General features: G+C 45.8%; 1 protein-coding gene and 1 long non-coding RNA gene across 2 annotated transcripts; both read left to right on the top strand.

Annotated features, from left to right (window-relative positions):
* Positions 1 to 369: 369 nt before the first annotated feature.
* lrrc4.2 (leucine rich repeat containing 4.2) lies at positions 370 to 3,749 on the top strand. The gene is made up of 2 exons (XM_061822622.1): positions 370 to 465; positions 610 to 3,749. Exon 2 carries the CDS (start codon positions 731 to 733, stop codon positions 2,717 to 2,719), a length of 1,989 nt encoding a protein of 662 aa, XP_061678606.1. The 5' UTR covers positions 370 to 465; positions 610 to 730; the 3' UTR covers positions 2,720 to 3,749.
* A 6,067-nt stretch (positions 3,750 to 9,816) lies between these two features.
* LOC133502162 (uncharacterized) lies at positions 9,817 to 12,360 on the top strand. The gene is made up of 4 exons (XR_009795381.1): positions 9,817 to 10,161; positions 10,358 to 10,401; positions 11,053 to 11,136; positions 11,289 to 12,360. It is a non-coding gene; the product is annotated as an uncharacterized LOC133502162 (long non-coding RNA).
* Positions 12,361 to 22,178: the final 9,818 nt, after the last annotated feature.

The raw sequence follows: 22,178 nt of genomic DNA on the forward strand, positions 1-22,178 counted from the left end.
AGAGAGGAGGAGGAGGGGAGGATGATTGCGCCCGGAGTTCTTTAGCCTTTTTCCTGTCTCTCAGTCTCTCGCAACAGGGCTAATCACCAGCTGAGGAGCCCTCGGCAAAGTCACACTGAGGGAGGTCTCGCCGCCGAACAAGGCGACCAGGAGACGGCCGGACTCTGATTTTTACTTTTTATCCCCTAACTCGGTGGAATGCCACCACGGATCAGTTTTGCAGAGGCGAGATTCGGGCCTGGTAGGGTGAGCTGGGGCGACAGAGATCCCTTCGCCCGGCAAGCTCGTTCGGCCTTACCTGTTCTCTGGTAGTGTGATGTCCTCATGACCAGGAGCCATTTTGAACCACTAGTCAATCAAGGACCACCTGTACATTCACGCTGAGAGGCGAATGAATCCGACTCCATTGACCCATGGAAGTACTCTATAAATCCAGGAGACGAAAACAATTTCCACTCTAATGAGGTAAGCTTGTATTGTTCCTCCTGAGTTTATTTCATATCCCCCCCCCCCTCTTCAGCTTCTTCCTTGTCCTAATCTGTTCGCCTCTCTCTTATTTTTTTTTTTTTTTTTTTTTTTTTGCTTCTGGCGCGTTCCATTTTGATGCAGCATCTTCCCGCACTGTCGATGGAACTCGGGAGCCTCAAGTTGCTCCAGCCAGGCTAGGGTGATCCGTCCTCTGGTGCGTGCCATCTCCCCCCACCATGCAGAATAATGTGCCCTCCACATCATGAGTCCGTTGGGCCAGGTTAGTGTGCAGCCTACCTGGAACACAGCCCTGCTTGCCGTGCTCTCCCTCATGGTACCTGCCCTCAGTATGTGCCAGTCTAGCAGCCCGACGCTGGGCTCGGCCAGCTCGCAGAACTGTCCAGGCATGTGCTCATGCACCAACCAGCTCAGCAAGGTGGTGTGCACCCGCAGAGGCCTGGTTCGTGTTCCTCCTAACATCCCAGCCAACACCAGGTACCTTAACCTGATGGAAAACAGCATAGAGACCATACAGGCGGACACCTTCAGACACCTCCACCATTTGGAGGTGCTGCAGTTGGGCAGGAACGCCATCAGGCAGATTGAAGTGGGGGCCTTCAACGGTCTGACCAGTCTTAACACTTTGGAGCTGTTTGACAACAGGCTGACAGTCATACCCAGTGGAGCCTTTGAGTACTTGTCAAAGTTAAGAGAATTGTGGTTGAGGAGCAATCCCATTGAGAGCATCCCATCGTACGCCTTCAATCGCGTCCCCTCGCTAATGAGGCTGGATCTCGGCGAACTGAAAAAGTTGGAGTACATCTCTGACGGGGCATTCGAGGGTCTTCAGAACCTCAAGTACCTCAATTTGGGGATGTGCAACCTGAGGGAGTTCCCCAATCTCTCCCCCCTCGTGGGTCTGGAGGAGCTTGAGATTTCAGAGAACGTTTTCCCTGAACTCAAACCCGTAGCCTTCCACGGGCTCAAGAATTTACGGAAACTGTGGATTATGAACTCCGCCGTCACCACCATTGAGAGGAACGCATTTGACGACATCACAGCTTTGGTGGAGTTGAACCTGGCTCATAATAATCTGTCATCTCTCCCCCACAACCTCTTTACACCTCTGCACTACTTAGTGGAGCTGCATCTGCATCACAACCCTTGGAAATGTGACTGCAATGTCGTGTGGCTCTCCTGGTGGCTCAGAGAGTACATTCCCACCAATTCTACCTGCTGTGGACGCTGCCACACCCCAGGCCATATGAAGGGCAGATACCTTGTGGAGGTGGACCAGACCACATTTCAGTGCTCTGCGCCGTTCATCGTCGACGCGCCGAGAGATCTGAACATCTCGGCGGCAAGGGTGGCGGAACTGAAGTGTCGCACGGCCGCCATGAGCTCCGTTAGATGGCTTCTGCCCAGCGGCACGGTGCTGACGCACGGCTCGGTTCACCCGCGGATATCTGTCCTCAACGACGGGACCCTAAACTTCTCCAATGTTCTGCCGTCAGACACGGGGTCCTACACCTGCATGGTGAGCAACATGGCAGGGAATTCAAACGCCTCGGCCTACCTAAATGTCAGCAACGCCGAGCTCAATACGTCAAATCTGTCCTATTTCACCACCGTCACCGTGGAGGTATTGGAGCCGACGGTGGAAGAAACCCCGAAACCTAAGCCGACAACCCCGGCTTCGCCTTCTGTCTTCAAACCCGTCTTCATCTCCACGCCTACCGTGCTGTTCCAAAACACACAAACCCCAAGGCAGGTGTCGATCCCCACTTCCAGGATCCCGAGCGGACCCGCTGCTAGCCTGGACGAGGTCATGAAAACCACCAAAATCATCATCGGCTGTTTCGTCGCCGTGACCTTGTTGGCGGCGGCCATGTTGATCGCGTTCTATAAGTTGCGTAAGCGGCATCAACAGAGGAGCACGGTGGCCGCGGCCAGGACCATAGAGATCATACAAATGGAGGAGGAGGTTCCTCCGGTTCCGCCCACTTCTGGATCTAGCTGCTCGGAGGAGACGGGGTTGGTATTGCCCACGTTAGTGGAACACAACAGCAACGCCTTTAAGCCTGGCTACGTGTCGGCGTCTCGCCAAGGGCCCTACGCGGCCCACTGGACCCAGAACAACAGTCTGCACCGTTCGGCCAGACAGCATCACAGCCACATCAGCACCATCGCCGATCCTTACGTCATAAAGACGACTCACGGAAAGGAGAAGGTGCAAGAGACCCAAATCTGAATCGTGTCCTCCCCTGGATTTGTCTCTGACTCTGCCCAAACCTTTTTGTCCACGTCGTCGAATGCACAAAGAAAACAACATGGTACATTGCTTTTTGTACAGAAGTAGAGAGACTTCTTGTTTCTTGTACATGCCTATACATACGTATATCACTTCAAAGAATACAAATCTATATATCTATATACGTACATGACACTATCAGGCAGCGGTGAGACGCGCAGATTCTATTAGAAAAGAAAGAAATTTGACACTATTTTATAATAACAGGTGACCTCTGTTTAAAGATTGTTTTGAGCGGTTGACGGTGGTCCTCCCCGGCTCGGAAAAAGGTGGTTTTTGGACCGTGTTTAAGGATGCAGTAAAAGACGAACACATTCTTTACGTCCGTTTTCCGTAAGCTCCAATTTTTTACCGTGCCAAATACGATATGCAATAAACCGGCATTTCCCGACAAAGGAGCCAATGAAGGAAAACAAAGCGACACGCAAGTCACGTGCGTGGCTGGATTTGAACATTTGTGTAAAGGGATGGCGAGCGCGACGGGCCCAGTAGCCAACAGACAAATGCTTTCGGATTGCAGTCCATTTTCCGCGGCTCAGATTTAACCCTGCGTTTGCCGATGTCATGCTTTGACCGTTGTTGTTTTTGTTTATTTTTTCAAACACAGTATAAATGTCAATTCGGTCGCGGCGTGCAGACGAATAGCAGTTGTGGCAAATACTTGGTTCTGTCCTGGGTTGCATTCCGTTGTGTTGTTTCTCTCCCTTTTAGGTTTGGCTTCTTAACGGCTCGTGTAGTGTGTAGGGCTAATTTAGTAACGCATTACAGAAGTTGCCTGACTCGTCTCTGCAAGGGCTCATTCGGATGCTAATTTTTCAACGGAACTGACAACGCCGCGCAGCGATACAGGGCTTTCGCGGACCATTCCGGTTGTGGGAAAGAAAAGAAAAAAACCCAACAAAAAAAACAGATTGATGTTTAACACAATGAATGTCTGTCTGATATCTGGGGCTTTTTCCATGGACTACAATGACCTTATTTTACCCTTTTTTTTTTTTTTTTTTTTTTTTTTGGAGGAACACTATTTTTATGGAGAGACAAACAGAGGCTATGAAGAAAAAAAAAAAATAAAACCTTTTGGTTTGTATTTCGGAAACACATTCATCCCAAGTCTTTTGTGTGTGATTTGTTTCATCGTAAAGAACGGGGTGGGGGATTGTAAATCTAGCCCCAAATGCCCCCTTCTTACGCTCCTATGCATTGACGCCGCGTCTGCATGAATGGGTCTTTAAGGAAGCGGTGTACAACGCTGCATTATACCCCACACTGAGGCTCTATGCGGGGTAGATGGGCTCTTGCCCTTGGATGCCGCTACTTAGTCCTCAAAACATTGATCGGTTTTCACTTATCGAGCAGTATTAAAAAAAAAAAAAAAAAAAAAGGAAAGAGAATAATAATACATGTATCCCAGAGTTCTTTTCCTTAAATCTGCAGGTTACACTGGATAATTTAGTGTTTTGGAGGTTTTTTGCGGGTAAAATGTACACCTGTGCATCTACTTTGAAGTACACAACCTATGGCTGCCCTCCCCCGCGACCATTACCGGATCATTATACTGTATAAACGTACTGCAGAAAGGTGACAGATGCTAATCGCGCCCTGCAGATAGCTAATCATTTGCAAAACGTTGCGCGTGCACAACAAAAACAAGAACAAAATTGTCCAGCTGAGGCTATTTGCGGGAAATTAAAGTCCGACCCCGTGTGATAATTATGGCGCGTGGTGAGTTGGCAGGAACCGCCATGCTGCCCGCTCGACGGCTCCCGGCTTGTGGGTTTCTTGCGCTAATCACAACCGTTTAGCCATCATCACGGTCACCTGGGTTTCCTTCATTTCGTCAGAAGTATGAAAACAAAAAGAATTTGATTTGATCCTTTATTAGTTATTTTTGGGGTGTTCCAGCGCCCGAAGTAAGCTGGAATAGACTCTTGCGACGGTTGTGAGGATAAGTGGCTCAGTTCATGGATGGATTGATGTTTTCTAAATATAAGAGACAAAAATGATGAACAGTTTGTGGGCTGTGGGCAAAATGTTATTTTGCACCAAAGTACTGTTCATCCATCCGTGATCTGAGCTGCTTATCCTCATGAGGGTCGAGGGAGTGCTGGTGCTATGATCGGGCAAGAGGCGGGGTACACCCCGAACCGGTCACCAGCCAATCGCAGGGCACATGGAGACAGACAACAGACGCACTCACAATCACACCTATGGGCAATTTAGAGTCGCAAATTAATGTTGCATGTTTTTGGGATGTGGGAGGAAACCGGCGTGCCCACCCGGAGAAAACCCACGCAGCCACCGGGAGAAAATGCAAACTCCACACAGGCGAAACCGGGATTTGAAACCCGGTCCTCGGAACTGTGAGCCCCCAACGGGTCTCACCAGTTCCACGACTGTGCAAAATTCTCTCCATTTTCTATCCAAAAAAATTGCTTTGCTTTGTATCTCGAAAATTAATTCCATTGAAAAAAAATCATGTTATTCCAAAATATGCAACTATTGTACAACATTTGTTTTGTACAAAATTAACAAAAATATACTCTTGACAAAATATCAATGGAAGTTTTATTCTTATGATTTGTTAAAAGCAATTTATTAATTGGTGTTCAGTCATTTTCTGGAAAATTAATTTTGGAGTGTTAAATATATTTTCTAAATAAAAAAAATATTTTCTTACGAAAATGACAATGTTTTCCACACTTTTACAATATTTTTTGCATAAAAATCCAACTTCTCAGTTTGACACGAAGACGACAAAGTCCGACATGATTTTGCACTTTGACCTTCCCGTGTGGAAGTCCGTCCGTCCGTCCGTCCGTCGGTGCCTGCATGTTCTTTTATTCACGTGTTTTTTTTTTTTTTCCTTCCACACCCCAAAGACACACATTAGCTTTCCCCCCCCCAGGCCTTCATTGTAAACGAGGCCCATTGAAGTCATCCAAACATACTCGGGTTTTGTACTGAGAACAGCACATTCCATTAGCGCAAAAAATTCCTCCTGAATTCTCCGGGGATCAGCCTCTATTAATAGGCGTGACTATACATCTGCCTCAGCAAAAACAGGGACAGTAATTATGTAACCGTCTGGAATATATATTTGAACGGGGAGCAGGTCATGTCAGGACGAAGCGTCGACGGTCACTCGAGTGATTTCCGGAAGTGGAAAAAAAAATATGATCGATCTTGCATAATTGATCGAAAAATCAGGCGACGGGCAAGCCCATCTTACCCGTCATATCTCAAATCATTTTTCACGTTTCAAATGAACGGAATACAGCGTGACTCCGTTGCTTCCTGCCCAGAAAATGCATCAAAATGTTTGTAATATTATTTTTTTCACAACTAGCACCTTTCTAGAATTGTTCTTTCTAGAAAAAAAAAGTAGTAATACAATGCTTAAAACATAGAGTGCAAAAAAATTCGTGGATCATGATTAATTGTGTTCAACCTGACCACCAGGGGGAGTATAACAGATTTATCATCTATTATCAGTGACTCGGTAAACTGCGGTAATGCTAGTTGTTTTTCGCAGAGGATGAAGAATATACGCTTCGCAGTATTGGATTGTCTGTCTACATGTGTTGACACACCCCTTGTGTTTGAATAGCCATTGCTTCAAGTCTTATACCACCGCAACGTTGATGCTTTCTGTTAGCCCAGCTATGGTGTTTCCCAATATTCAGCAAAGCGGACTCTCCTAGAGTTGTTTTAATAATGCATATATGTTGTTTTTTTTTTTTTTGTGCGTTTTATGTTCAGCTCTGTTTTGGGAGAATTTTTTTTTTACAAATTGGCAAACCCCTGCTTGTTGTGGAACTGAGTTGACTCGTATGGCACAGGTTTAATCCTTGGTGTGCCGACATGAAACTTGGTGTTTTCATCGCTTGCCTACACTTGTTTGGCCTCACTACGTGAGTCCGTTGAGTGCACAGCTGAAGTTGTTTGTTTTCCACGTTTCTTTCGGCTTCTAATGGGCGACTATCATCATAATCATTAGGGGCTAGAAAGCCACCTGTGGCTTTGACATGTGCCTTTTCTTTCTCCATTTTTTCGCCACACAAAGGCCGCTGCGGTGAAGGTTTTTTTTTTTTTTTCCACACTCCACAGTGCTCCGCTTAGCCGTATATTCTAAAGACTCGCAGTCCATACAGATCACTGACGTCTGTGCTTATGTGGAGGGGTTGAAAAGCTGAACGGCGCAGCGCAAGTGCCATTGTGCTATCTGGCGAGGTCGCCATAAAGATAGACTGTAAATCCTGTCTCCCGAGTAGCTGCTAATCGCGGGTCTAATGACGTGCACCGTCTTCCGGGTCGGCCCAACGACCGCTGAGCTTTGCGTTTTAGCCGCTGCTGGCGCGGTCGTCAGGTGGCTGACGTTCTCAATCTTCATCAGAAATCATTAATTCGTTCTGATAAACTTTTCACATTTTGCTTGAAAAGCAGCCGAATCCAGACATGAAAAAAAAATGTATGTGTGTGTTTACTTTTCTTGTACGTTATGTTGTACTGATAATGATTAGCACATCACACACATAAGGATATGTGGCCAGTTTTGGGCGAATTACATAAAAAACAAATCTTCTTCTTTTCCTTTCGGCTTGTCCCATTAGGGGTATCCAGAGCGTGTCATCTTTTTCCATCTCGTGCATCTTCTTCTCAAACACCCACAGTCTTCATGTCCTCCCTCACAACATCCATCCATCAATGTTTTCTTTGGTCTTCCTCTCGCTCTCTTCCGTGGTAGCTCCATCCTTACCATTCTGCTACCAATTTCCTCACTATCTCACCTCTGAGCATGTCCAAACCAAAGTCTGCTCTCTCTAACCTTGTCAGCAAAACATCCAACTTTGGCTGTCCCTCCGATGAGCTCATTTCTAATCCTATCCAACCTGCTCACTCCGAGCGAGAACCTCAACATCTTCATTTCTGCCACCTCCAGTTCTGCTTCCTGTTGTTTCGTCTCTAATCCGTACGTCATGGCCGGCCTCACCACTGTTTTATAAACTTTTCCCTCATCCTGGCGGAGACTCTTCTGTCACAGGAGATTCTTCTGTCACAACATAAAAAACAAATAATAATCGTTACTCATTAGTTTCTCCAGAAAGTTATTGAATTAGTAACTACCCAGGGGAGAGGAGGGAACAACAACTGTGAGACTTGTTTTGGTAAAAAAAAAAAAAAATCCAAATACGGCAAAGAATTTGTATTTATGAAGTAGATTCAGAGGCCAGTTGCATTGATAATAACAGCATATGTGGCTAGCAATTTCAGACTCCACCCCGCCCACCCCCTCCACCGCCCAAAAAGAACCCGAATTTGGTTTTCTTCAGCCACTAATTCCATCGAAGCGCGTGCTGTTGAAAGGTCCGAAGTGCCTGACATCAGTTTGGAGTGCAATACATTCTTTTAATCTCAAATGCGGGAAAACATTTCTTGTCTGCAGTACACTTGCAGTTAAAGACGTTTGCTTTACGTGTAAATATACACGTAGACATACCGGCCTCGCCATCTCCGTTGTGAATGTCCTCAAACTCGTCTGGACCTGTTGTGTGTGTGCGACCCAGTTTCCTTTCGCTCGCGTGCCAGCAACACCTGCCTAACTTCCAACGCTCGCAACAAAAGTTGACTCAAACTTCAGCCAGTTATAATCACTTGCACGGTTGCACTTTCTCTCGAAGAACGTAATTAGAAATAGTCGTCAAATTGCTCATAAGTAACATCATTCGTAACACCCTTTTTATGACAGTTACGCTCATCACCGACGGAGGATTCGCGGTCATAAACATTTAGCAAGTCCCAACGTTCGGCTCGATCGTTTGAAAAGCAGATTGCGGACGCACGATCGATGCCATCGCTCAGGACAATCGTTTACAGGCATGCGCTTTGCGGGGCCGAGAAAAATGCTCAGATTTGGCCCGATTGTCGATTGTGCAGCTCTTGATGCGGCAGCAAAGCAAACTGTTAGATTTGCTGGAATGCATAAAACAGTTACCGTGATTCCCAGTGTGACGGTCTGAGCGGTCCCCCGTGCTGAAAAGTCCCCTTGTGATGAATGCGCATGCGTTACTAACAGGGGAACTCTGGGTACATTGTAGACGGTTACTGGAAAATCCCTCGCTCTCATAGTTCCCCTTCTTCTACATCGAGCGAGCTAACATACGTTATATGCTAACCGTAACCCTAACCTAACCTTAAAACAAAAGTACACACATCTGTACGTTCCCTGTGAAACGTCCGTGGCGACCATGACAAGTTGTCGAATGGCACACGTTGAAGCATGGATGGGGATGTTTCAGACTGGCCGGACGTTTACAAAACATACACGCGAATCACAAGAAGACAATCATACCGGGCTATAAGCTGCGACTTTTTTCACACGCTTTCAACCCTGCGGTTTATGCAGTGATGCGGCTAATTTGTCCATTTTTCTTCTTACGGCTGCAAGGGGGCACTCGAGCGGAAAAGGTAAGAGTGAGACTGAGTGGAATATATGCGCCGAGGAAGTCACTTTTACCTGGCCGGCCCAGTTAGCGCTGTGCTAGCGTGTTACTGCCGTGTCTCAGTGATTTTTACCAGTATGTTTTTTTTTTTAACTGGCCCTGATAGCGCGGCGCTAGCATTAGCGTTAGCACAGTGGCACTAGTATTAGCGCTGTGGAGCTAGCGTTTGCGTTAGCGCAGCGGCGCTAGCATTAAGCTCTCTGTGTACCGTCTTTGTAAATATCTCATGTTTCAATGTAGGTTTAAATCTGGGCACTTGTGGCTTTTACACGGCTGCGGCCTATGTATGTACCAAATGGTATTTCCTTTACAAATGTACTGGGTGAGGTTTGTAAGCAGGTGCGCTCGGTAGGCCGGGAATTGTGGTAAATTAGGCCCATTAAAATGATTATCATTTGCAATCGGTTGATTTGTCATTGTTGTCTCGTTAAAGGGCCAACGATGTGTTAAATCAAGCGATCAACATGCTTCCTCCCTCCAGCACAGATCACTTTAAAAACATATTTGCCTCTCCTCCCCCCGAAGCCGCCCCTCCAAATGACGAGCCAATTGGGGCGAACCTCCCCGCCAAGGCCGTCATTTGGAGCGGCCTGTCGGAGGCTGGCGCGATCCATATTAGCGAGGCACGGCAGAGATGAAAAGAATCAAGTGGCGGCGCATACAGTAGTTTGTCTCACTCCAGCTTGATAGCATCTGCGGCGGAGACGGAAGGGGCGATGACATGCTGCGGCTGGCGTTGTTTGAGCTAAAGGGTTTGTTGCAAGCGGGTCCTTGAGCCTCAAGATCCATATCTGTTAATGAAGTCTCCAGCAGTACCAGGCAACAGTGAGTCTGCCAAAGTTTCCCTGGTGACTGATGCTTTTCGCCGGCCGCAAAGAGAGTGTAAGAAATGATTCATGGCCGCGCTGCTATTAAGAAGTAGTCTAGACTCCGATTCTCTCAGCCCTTTTGTTTTCACTGCTTGATTACTCAGCCCACATGTGACCCGCACGCCGCTGTCTCCATTTCATCTACCTCTGTATTACGCTTAGCCTTTTTTTTTTTTTTTAACCACAAGTGATGAATTCCACTTTAATAGGATGGACTCACCGACGTGCCAGAGCTAAGCCTACGTAGAAAAAGGTCAGTCGACTTTAATGACGTTGTCCCTCCAGACCGTTTCATCGCCATTTTTTTTTTCTATCATTTGCCAGACAAGCATTATTTATGTCCTTCTCAGTGTGTTTCTTCAAACGTATCAAAAACTTGCACAGCAGCTACTATCGCGAGCATGATTGATCTCAAACGCCACCCATCCATTTTCTTCCATCCTTCGCCTATCCTAGCTGAATTTTGGCACCCAATTGCGGGGCTGACGAACAAACTTTCACACTCGTATTCGCATCGATGGAGGATTTGGGGATGATTTCATAAAGAGAAAACCAACACAAGCACGGGGAGAAAAAGCAAACTTCACACTGGAAGGCCGGGGCCGAGATTTTTCAACTCCGAATTTTGAGAACGTGAGGCAGACATGCGCCATTAATCCAACCATCCATTGTGGAGTGGGAAACCCCCCCCCCCTCCCCCCCTCCCAATAAACAAGCAACAATTCAAACTCTTGAACTGCGCGATTTCCCGGCAACTCCAAAGTTAAAATTCAACACTGATTCGATTCAACTCCAATGTGATTCAGTCCAGTACTGAGCTGGACCAAAGGTTGAAGCATTCGTTGTCCGTTAGCGAGATGTAATTGGCAATCCAGGTTTTACTTTGACTGGCTTTTTCCATCAGTCGCAGGGCCGTTATTTGCCACTCGCCTCGCCACCGGACCCCCGATCTTCATTGTAGGCTTGACCCCGCAGTCGAGAGTTGGAGGTGAGCAACGAACGGCTCATTTGCCCTTTCGAAACTAATTCTTGATTGTTCCGGTATTTTTTTCCACAGACACATGTTTTAATTTATGCCTTCTTTAGGTAAGAACCGCTCTAATATGTAATGCTAAATATTTGTTTTTGTCATTTTTGTAGAGCCTTTTAGCAAATTGGAAGCCTCACACCCTTTGGGACAAAGCGGGTGCAGACACTTTCGCACGCCAAGAATTAGCGACTGGCATAATAATTCGTGCCACCAGAAAAGGAGATCATGCTAACTCTGAGAGTCAAACCCCGAACCTCAGAACTGTGTGGTAACCACTAGTGCACCGTGCTCCTCAAGGAGAAAAGAGCCCTGGTGTGAACCCACCGGAACATGAGTGGGGGCCTAAAACGCTCGTCCACTTGAGATTTAGAACTAACTGGAAAGTGGTTGTAAAAGAGCGGCTAATTGCTGCTGAAAGGTACTTGAATGAAGAAGCGCTTAAGGGGTCTGGCCGGCAAATTTGTGTTTTGCTCCCTTTTTAAATTAATTCGGCGATATTGACAATTACTTGATGGCAAGAATAGAATTGTTGCACTTGGAGGTGTGGCTCAAAGCCACTCGACCCGCGAGAAAACGCACACGGGGTTAAACTTGTCTCCTGTGATGAAATGTTGCCTGATGGGTAACAAAGAGCTCACGGAAGACCCAAACTCAGCCGACTGGTCAGTGAAGTCACACTGAATGAAAACATATAAAGCAATCATGAAAATGAAACAATAATAAAAATATGATAAGTGAGAATGCATTTTTTTGTATGTGTTCTGCAATTGGCTGGCGACCAGTTGAGGGTGTACCCCCCCCCCAAAGTTTGCTCCAGCCGCCCCGCGACCATTTTGAGGATAAGCGGCTCAGAAAATGGATGACACATTTTATGGATACGTCTTTTTATATTAGTACGACAAATATAATATGCAGCGTATAACACTGAGTTTGTGTTTGGTTTTAAAACGATGTCGAAATACATTTTAGTATCCTTCCATCCATTTTCCAAGCCGCTTATCCTCATGAGGGTCTCGGGAAAGCCGGAAGCTATCCCAGCCAGCTTCGGGCGAAAGGCGGACTACACCACGAACTGGTCGACAGTCAGTCGCGGGGCAGGTATCGACACCGTTACTGAGCGGGAGTCGATGCCACGCTGCCCGCACCAAAGGCAGGCGTGTGTACCTCTACGTCATCAGTGACTCCATTTTAGTATTCAAATGTCATATAATAAGTTATAATGATGTATTATAATAACATTTTAACAGCAGTCATCTTTAATTAGCTCTGTGCTGCACTTAAAACGGGACAATATCCATCCATCCATCCATCCATCCATCCATCCATTTTCTTAGCCGCTTATCCTCACGATGGTCGCGGGGAGTGCCGGAGCCTATCCCACCTGTCAACGGGCAGGAGACGGGTTACACCCTGAACTGGTCGCAAGCCAATCACAGGGCACATAGAGCTAAACAGCCGCACTCACAATCCCACCTCGGGGCAATTTACAGTGTCCAATTCATGTTTCATGTTTTTGGGATGTGGGAGGAAAGCGGAGTGCCCATCCGGGGAAAACCCACGCAGGCACGGGGAGAACATGCAAACTCCACACGGGCGGGTCCGGGATTGAACCCGCGACCTCAGAACTGTGAGGCCAACGCTTTACCAGCTCGGAACACCGTGCCGCCCTCTTAAAGACTTTCTAAAGTGAATTCATGGATTTGCGTCGAAACATTTGACATATTTGAAAATGTTGGGCGAAAATGTGAAAAGACTGAAAACTATGGAGGACTGAATTTTGAGTTGAGAGTTTTTCATATTAGGTTAAACTAACACGTATGGCAAGCTTAAAAAAAATGGGAGGAACTGAAGTCGGTTCTCTGGTGGGTCAGCGTCATCTGGCTCAGAACTGAGTTCTGCCTCCGGTGGTTGAAACATTATGGGATGTCATTTTGTGCCCACCCGGAGAAAAGCCACGCGGGCACGGGGAGAACATGCAAACTCCACACTGGCGGGTCCGGGATTGAACCTGGGACCTCAGAACTGGGAGGCCAACGATTTCCAGCTGACCCACCGTTCCATGGTAGCAAAAATTGTGGGCAATGAGGGACGATATACTATATAGTTAATAATTCTAATAATAATAATAATAATTAATTGCTGGTGTTATTGAAACCATTACCCATTTTATATATATAAAACTATTACCGTGCCGGCTAACAGGACAATAATTGTAATATATATTAACTATATAGTATATCGTCCCTCATTGCCCACAATTAAGAATGATTTGACATGTACTGTATAAAGCTGGGAAATATGACAAAATATGTCTTTTAAATAAGTTCAGCACTGTTGCTTCTCATTGAAGGAGAAGAATAGCCGCAAGTGGACAGCCCGGAATGTTTAATGAGGTAAAAAAAAAAAACAAAAAAAAAAAGCCAAAACAAAACCGAGAGTAGTTACGTAATTAAAAGACGTCCAGAAATCACTGGCGCGTGCCGACGTCTTACTTGGCAAATGTTAAATACTTCAAACATGAAATAAGACTCGGATTCGCGGGCCGGCACCGAGGAAGAAGAAGAAACCGTTGCCGTCTTGCTCCACGTTTGAATTTTTGCTAAAGCGCCACTTGGATGCCCAATTTATCCCTTTGAAATGATTTTGGTGGCGTCGGCCTGCATGCTGTTATTTTTCACGAGCATCTGCTACGAGGTTGTTTATTTCTTAATCGGCACTTCTCTAGGTATAAATTATGAATACGATATTTTGCCCTTGGGCAGTTTTCGCGAAGGCTGTCATTGGCGTCATGCGGCTTTCGGGCCCGCACGCACGCACGCACGCACGCACTGTACATGTCATTGTCACTGTAATTTAGGACAGCGTGTTCTCATTGGACCAGCGCGACTCTGGAATAAAGGCTGGCAGCTGGAGATTGTTCCTGGAGGTCTGTTTCTCTGTCACTTTTGTCTGCCTGCGTCGTCGTCGTGCGTCCGCTTTTTGTTATTTAACCTCTCCCACTCGCTGCCGTGGGAGGGAAGAGTTTACGCAAACACTTGCTCCGCGCTTGTTTTTCTACAGTGAAGCGCTCAGGCAGGTTGCGGCTGTGTTTGTTCACTCCTGTGATTTCTTTTACGATTTCAACGTCATGATTCTTTTGTTGTTATTAATTACGACGTGAACAGATCCAATTTGACCTTGGAACGACTCGTTTTGATTCAGTTCAACCCAGATTGCATAGTTAGAAAATATTTTTCCTTACTTCCTGAGCAAAATTGAATGGAATTGTTGATGAATTGTATCAAATTGCATCATCCAGATTGAGAATATTATTTCCAGAAAGCTTGACTTTGTATCGGTCCGTCGTGGGGATGTACCAGTCGATCTACGTTAAAAGTAAAAGAATGCACGGCGGGGAAGCTGGAAAGTGTTGGCCTCACAGATCTGAGGTCCCTGGTTCAATCCCGGACCCTACATGTGTGGAGTTTTCATGTTCTCACTGTGCCTGCGTGGGTTTTCTCCGCGCACTCCAAAATTTACCAGTCGATCTACGTTCCTACCCTCGCCCGAAAGAACAAGATCCCGGATACAAGCGGCCGAAATGAGTTTCCTCCGGCAGGGTGTCCGGGCTCTCCCTTAGTGATAGGGTGAAAAGCTCGGTCAACCGGGAGGGGCTCAGTGTCAAGCCGCTGCTCCTCCGCATCGAGAGGAGCCAGATGAGGTGCCTCCCGGACGGTGTTCCGGTGTGACGGGCTTTGCGCTGCAAAGTCTCTTGGTGAGTGATGCGCATGGCGAACGTACATGTGTGTATCTTTTTTAACAATTTTTGTTTTAACCCATTCATGGGCACGGTGGCAATTTTTTACCTTATTGAGGTAAAAGTCTCCTAACAGGCCACGATCAAGGAAACAACACTTCTTTTTCGTTGATGGTTAAGTTGTATGATAACTTTACTAATTTATAATCTCGTCCCAAAAATCTAACTGCTAACTTTGACTGATGGGTTATCCTCTCCTGATACCAAATTATGGCTTCAGATTAAAAGACTTAAATATTTCGATATACTGAAGGATATGATGTGTGAAAATCATGATGTCCCAAAAATGGGACGGTGCCCATGAATATTAGGGTGAGCTCCCTCTATGTAGAAGAAGGGGAACTATGAGACCGGGAGATTTCCCAGTTTGCGTCTGCTACGTACCCAGAGTTCTCCTGTTAGTAACGCACGCACATTCATCACAAGGAGACTTTTCAGCACGGGGCAGCGCTCAGACCGTCACACCGGGGCATGTCCCCCCGGAAAGAGACCCCGGGGACGACCCAGGACACGCTGGAGAGACGATGTCTCTCTTGGCTGGCCTGGGAATGCCTCGGGGTCCCTCCGGAAGAGCTGGAAGAAGTGGGTCTGGGTATCCCTGCTGAAGCCACTTCCCCCGCGACCCGACCCGGAGAAGCGGGAGAAAATAAATAGATGGATGGATTTCCAGAATGGCAATTTATTCCCAATTAAAGATCGTATTTGCGGTCCCATCCTTGGTGACGTTCCCCTTCAATCTGGATATTGAACACGACTTTACCGAGTGAATGCGCCAAATTCAACGAGGACGTTAACTCAAGCTCAGCGGAAGGATTCGCCGCACGCTGTCCGTAGCTTCCTACAACAACTTTGTTGGCAGCATCAAACCACAAAACGGTGAATAAGATCTTCCATTTGTGACCCCGTCAAACCGTCGAATGTTCCCGGCTCGGCGGTTGCACAACACCGCTCGGCTCGTTCCTTTTCTTCTTCTTCAAACTTGACTTCTGTTTCCCTTTTTTTTTCAGTAATTTCTTTGACCCTGGCAATAACATGCCAGGCATCAGGGTTGCTATGGTTTCCCAGGATTCCAGTGCAGCAGCGATTGGCTGTTGAGGACAAAGTGATAGACGCGGAGCTCGCGTGAATAGGGCGCCTGCTGTGACCCTGGCGGAATATTCTGCATTCATATTTACGCGCAGGCCCTTCATTTTCGACAGCCACTAGAAAGGAAGAACTGGAGGCTCATTCATGCTGAGTTGTGCTGCGGTTTGGTTCAGAACGAAAAAAAAACAGTGAATGGCATCAGTTTCCGGTGTCGTGCTGTTTTGGGGGCAGCGCGGTGAAAAAGCAGTTAACAGGCTTGCCTCACAGTTTGAGAACATCAAATCTTGCCCCCATGTGAAGTTTGCATGTTATATTCCTCCCGGGTTCTCCGGGTAGTCCGTCTCCCCCCCCCAATAAATCACGTCTCTTATCGCCTAAGATGCTGAATTGTCCACTGATGTGAAAGTGAGTGAGAATGTTGGTTTCTCTCTGTGCAATTTGTGAAGGATCTCATAAACGTGATTACTGATGTTTGTCAGGGGCACGGCCAAAGCACCGCCCTGGGCGGTACCACCTCTGACAGCTGTCACGCAGCTGCTGTACGTTGGACGTTTATTAGACCAGGCATTTAATTTGTGAACGTGTCATCGGTGTTCACCAGTTCATTGCGTTTGCGTTACCGCGCTACTGTGCGTAAGTTCGGAAGTGTTGTGTAGAGCATCCACTTGTCACACCGTATCTGTGCCTCGTTAGTCTTGTTACGTTTTGGTCACATGTCAAGTGTTGCCTCATGGTCATCGGACCTTGCGTCATGTTTTTTGGATCTTGCCTATACCCTAGCGTTTTTGTGCCTCTGTCTATTTTGGACTGATTATTGGTAATCAACATTTATTTGGAATAAAACCCCACTTAATATCATGCCCTTGTCTCGGAGTCCTGCATTTGGGTCCGCCGCGTGGTCCGTTCACATGGCAATGTTAGCTGGTCTAAGTTCTGTCTTAGTGTGATATCAAAGTGTAAAAACCAATAAAATCTTCTCATAGCTTTTATAATGAACAAGCAGTGGTCGTACATGTCAGTTATCTCACGCAGGGAGAGAATGAAATCAACCCGTAATATCATGTAAAACATGTGAACACACGCAATAACATAGCATATTGATCCCAAGTGACAAGCTTATGGCGGCTAACGGCGTATCGTAGATCTTCACTCAGGGCTCTTTCTTGTCAACTCAGGCTATCGAGCCAAAGGCAATAGCACTAAAAACGAAGAAAATTCCCAATCAATACCAGTCTCACTAACACAAAAAAGGTGAAACAGTATTTAAAGAAAAACGTCATACAGTTGTTCCGCACTGTTATTAAAAGACAATAACATTTCAACATTGACTAAAAAAAGAAGTCAAATATAATAGCGCAATGTAAAATACTTTTACTTTTGCTTGTGTGTTTTTGTCTTAGGCCGGATCGAGTGACAAAATAGCATTTCTTAGTTCTCAAGTGGCCTCATGGCAGCAATGAAGAGACAAAAAATTGCATTGAATTTGGAATCTCCTGATCGAAAGTGGGCAATATGCAAATGTGGACTAAAAACGTTTATTTCACCGCGGACGGGCAGTGTAAAAGCGCGGATCGGATGTATCGCGTCGATTCCTGCTTGGCTTCATTTCTCACTTGCCAATTGGAATTGGAAGTGGAAGGAACGAATGAAGTATAGAAATAGAAAGAAACCACTCCTCTTGAGAGGGGTTGGACTCTGTTAGACTCCGAGGACGACCCAGGACACGCTGGAGAGACTACGTCTCTCGGCTGGCTCGGGAACGCCTCGGAATCCCTCCGGAAGACCTGGAAGAAGTGGCCCGGGAAAGGGAAGTCTGAGTATCCCTGCTGAAGCTAATCCCCCCGGAAAAGGGGTAGATAATGGATGGACGGATGGATGGAGAAAAGAAAGTTAGAAATGTGTCCTTTGGGCCACGCGTCGGGAAACACCTTGTCGGCATTCGCAATTGTGAATTTGGAACTGCAATGGTGGAGTCTCCACGATACTCTCCAGTAAACATCTCCTCCTAATAATTAGATGAGTGACACTAGGCCACTGACAAGATGGCAAAAAAAAAAAAAACTACCTTCCAGATTTTCCTTTCCCTTGGATTTAACCTTTCAGACTTTCAATTTGAAAGAGAAGTCAAGTGTGCGAAACGCTTTTGAGGCAGTGCAGAGGTTGAACGTTTTTGTTTGTTCGTATTTCTCCTGGTCTGCAGACACAAAACAACCCCCCCCCCAAAAAAAAAACAAAAAATGAATACGCATCTCTGGTTCAAGAAAGAAACAGTTTGTTGAATGCATTATTTGCAGATTTCGAAATCTACAACAACAACAACAACAAATCTCATTAATTGCAAGTTGTTTGCTTTGCGCATCCTTGCTGTGTTTAACAAAAACACCGGCACTCTTTGCACATATTTGAAAGTAAGTGTCATAGATGGCGGATCATAACCTTGAAGCGCTGGAATACTTTCTCAGGTTCAGCGGTGACTGATTTGCTTTAGCAACCAAATTGGCGCGGCAAATGGGAGCAGATGCGAGGTGTGCAGGCATTTTTACTCAAATGCGATCACGCCCTGCGAGAAGACTGCAGACTTGAGTCTGATTCTCGTTCAGGTCCTTTTTGGACGTCACTGAAACAAACACAGAATGTTAATTGAACATTTGGGTTTATTCTATAATTTAATATCACGCCGGTAGCCTAAAATGGAGCCGTCGACGTCCTCCGATGAAATCGTTTGGTCACTCCCGGAACCCGACGATCACCATTTATGGTGTCCGAATGGGGGCCGGACTTGAGTGCAGAGTTTGTGTTCTTTCACAGCGCCAACACGCAATGAAGGTATTACATGAATACGTACACATTGTCTAGACCGCCTACACGGCACTGCCACGTTGTTCCTTTTGTCTGCTGCTCGCAAATGGACGGATGCCGAGGTAAGAAGAGTAAGTGCTGATTTCACGCCGCTTACTGAATCTCTTTCTTTGTCAGGTACAGATTTGTAAGTATATTTGCTAGCGTGACTAATGTGTCTGTGAAACGGAGCCTATTTCAATAGGACTACACAAAAACTTTCTTTTTTTTTTGACCATTTTAGTTTTCCACACTTTGGAGCATTAACATTGTGAACCGACACACACAAAGAGAAATCCTAACTTCATGAAGTAAAAACAACGGAAAATACACCTCACTTGATGATAGTGTTTTTATTTTATAAATTTAATTTAATGCTTTTTTTTTTTAGCTCCAGATGATTTTTTTGTATGAATTTATTTTTTATTCTGCCACAAGACAGAAAGATGCAATGACCGCAAAAAAAAAAGACATCAGCCAATGTTCCCTCTAAACTGCCCGCGTGCGCAATTGTGCACTGCTGATGCAGTCTCTTTGCAGATATTCTCCGTTGTGTGCAAAAAAACAAATTATCCAACGCAAATTGAAAGTACAACATCCAGCTATTCAGTTTGTGGCATTTTGCATTGTGATTCAACGAGTGAGGGATGACTTGTTGTTACATCTCATGGCACAATTCACATACGGACTGTAAAAAAGCCACTGGTTTCTTTTAGGCAGCGCATGGAACTTTCTCAAACAACGACCGCTGCTCCGCCACACTCTCTTTTTCCTAGTTTACCTTACACCCACCCCCTGCCCCCACGCTTAACACATTCGTGGGCAGCGTTCCATTTTTGGCCCATTATATCCTTCACTATATCAAAATATTGAAGTGTTTTAATCTGAAGCCATAATTTGGTATCAGGAGAAGATAACTAATCGGTCAAAGTTAGTTAGTTAGTTATCTATTTTGCCATTTGTTTTATGCCTTAAATGAAAAAGAAGTGTTATTTCCTTGATTCTGGCCTGAGACTTTCATCTCAATTTGGCAAAAAATTGCCACCCTACCCATGAGTGGGTTAAAGACGTACACTCCTAATTACAAATGTTACAGTACTTACGCAGCCCATCAATGTGTTTTACAATGACAGCATCCACATCCGCTGCTTTAGTTAGCAACACAGTCTGGGCAACGTAGAGCAAAGACGAGCTGCTTATCTTTGACTTTTCGATATTAATAGAGAAAGTTAAAAAAAAGAAATGCTGTTTTAAGATGCAATGACTGTCAGAGTATGTGAATAATCGAAGAAGAAGTGATTAAACGGGATGAGATTTTCTCTTTTCTGAGTTGGAACGGTCTTTTCTGAAGCCAAATTAGAAAGTGCAGGATGAGACGGTGTGTCACTTTAAAATTCCACCTCGCCACAGCCTGATGCAGGATGAAAGCACAGACAATACAGTGAACAAAAAGCTAATTCTGTATTTTAAATATAGGAGGCAACATAACATTAACCATAAAACGGTTTGGGAGGATCAACATCCCCCTGTCGTTGGTAGCTCATGAGAGGCTGGCTGCTTGAAAAGTAGATCTTGGGGTAAAAATGTCTGGGCACCCCAGCAGTAGAAGGTACAGGTATTCGCTTTCAAATGTAGAGAATACAAGTAAGTCAGAATAATAAACTTTCAAGTGAAGTACAGATACGTGAAAGATCTGCTTTGACAAACAATCTGTACGTGGTTGTTTCTCAGCACTGCTGTGCCATTGTGTGGCCACTCGTTCAAGATCGTGGACGAGCGTCGGAGCTCGTCACTCCCGAAAACTCTTTTGCAATTCTGTCAAGCGGAGTGAGCTAATTGCTTTCGCCTTCCGTTCTTTTCATTTTCAAATGTCAGCGTCCCTGCCCACCAAGCTTTGGCCCTGATCCAGCCCGTCCAGAAAGGCCCGCCGTCACCTCTGTGATGGTTTATTTAAACCTAACCTATGCAGCGAGCGCTTACATACCAGTGTTGTCGCGGGTTTGCCATTTTTTTCTCCCTACACTTACATCCACAGGGAGCATTCAAGGATCCTCTTGCTTGGAATGGAACATTTTGCAATAGCAGCTGAGTCGTACGCTGAATCTGAATCGCCGTATTGGCTCGCTGTCAACACCATTTTTTTTTACATTTTTATTTTAACGGAGCCTTGCCTTAGTTCCGCTGTAAAATACCCGCGAATCCCCTCTTTAGCTTCTCAGGGAGCGAGGATGGATAATACCATGAAAAGAGCGAATGGTGCAGAGGACGGGGATTTGGCAATACCGAGCTCGGGCGTCATTCATGTGCCTCTGCGCCGCATTATGATCCGACTGAAACTCCATCTTCACCCGCTTAAGTCCCCGCGGTATCACCTGTCCGACAAAAGATGCAGTTAAGCTAGTGTTTCTCATTTGCTCACGCTCTCATTATTTTATGTCACAAAATTCCAAGAAGCAAGCGATGGAACTTTCAGCGACAAACTCTTCTGTGGTATTTGACTGATTTTGAAAAACTGTGTAAATAAGCTTCAATGATGATTTCAATTCAAAAGAAGTTGTTGCATGGAACACCTGCTGCAAATTTACATTTCACCATTGATTGAAAAATAGATTGAAAATTCTTAAAGTTAATGTGATGATTGAGGGACTGGCTAAAGGCTCCGTCACACCATGTCGTTCTGGTCAACCTCCTCTGAACATTTCAATCGTTCTATTTTTCAGCGTTCTCAAACGCGGATGACACATCTGGCGTGTGATTAACGCACGAGAAGCGTGTAACGGCGACCAAATAAGATACCCCTAAAAACCATTAGCGTGTGCTAAAGTGTCACTGGCGCGCGACGAGCGATTTGTCAACGTTAGACGAGCGTGTTGAGCGTGTGACTAAACGGGTGAATAACGACAGGATAGCGGTTTTCCTGGCGTGTCATTTTTACAGTGGAACGGGAACGAAAACGGTGGAAATTTCATACTTCAGTGGTTCTCGTGAGTTTGAACAGTCAGCGTCATGCAGCCTAGACGAAAAAAAAGGTGGGGTGCGGACTTCAGCGACTAGCGCTGCAAGTAAGAATGCAAAGCATCGGTTTATATACCCAAATGCAGGGACGTTTTGGGAAACGCTTGAATGACGCTCAATGGACCCCAAAAGGACATTCGTTTGACTTTAGTTACACGCTGTGTGCGCTACATGATTGTTCAGTGGTCGTTGACAGGTCGCCGGTGAGTTGTTCGCGGCAAAGCAAACGATTAAGTACCAACCAAGTAACGCTACAGTAACGACT

Source organism: Syngnathoides biaculeatus, chromosome 6, assembly GCF_019802595.1.
Source record: "Syngnathoides biaculeatus isolate LvHL_M chromosome 6, ASM1980259v1, whole genome shotgun sequence".
In the NCBI taxonomy this organism is placed as follows: domain Eukaryota; kingdom Metazoa; phylum Chordata; class Actinopteri; order Syngnathiformes; family Syngnathidae; genus Syngnathoides; species Syngnathoides biaculeatus.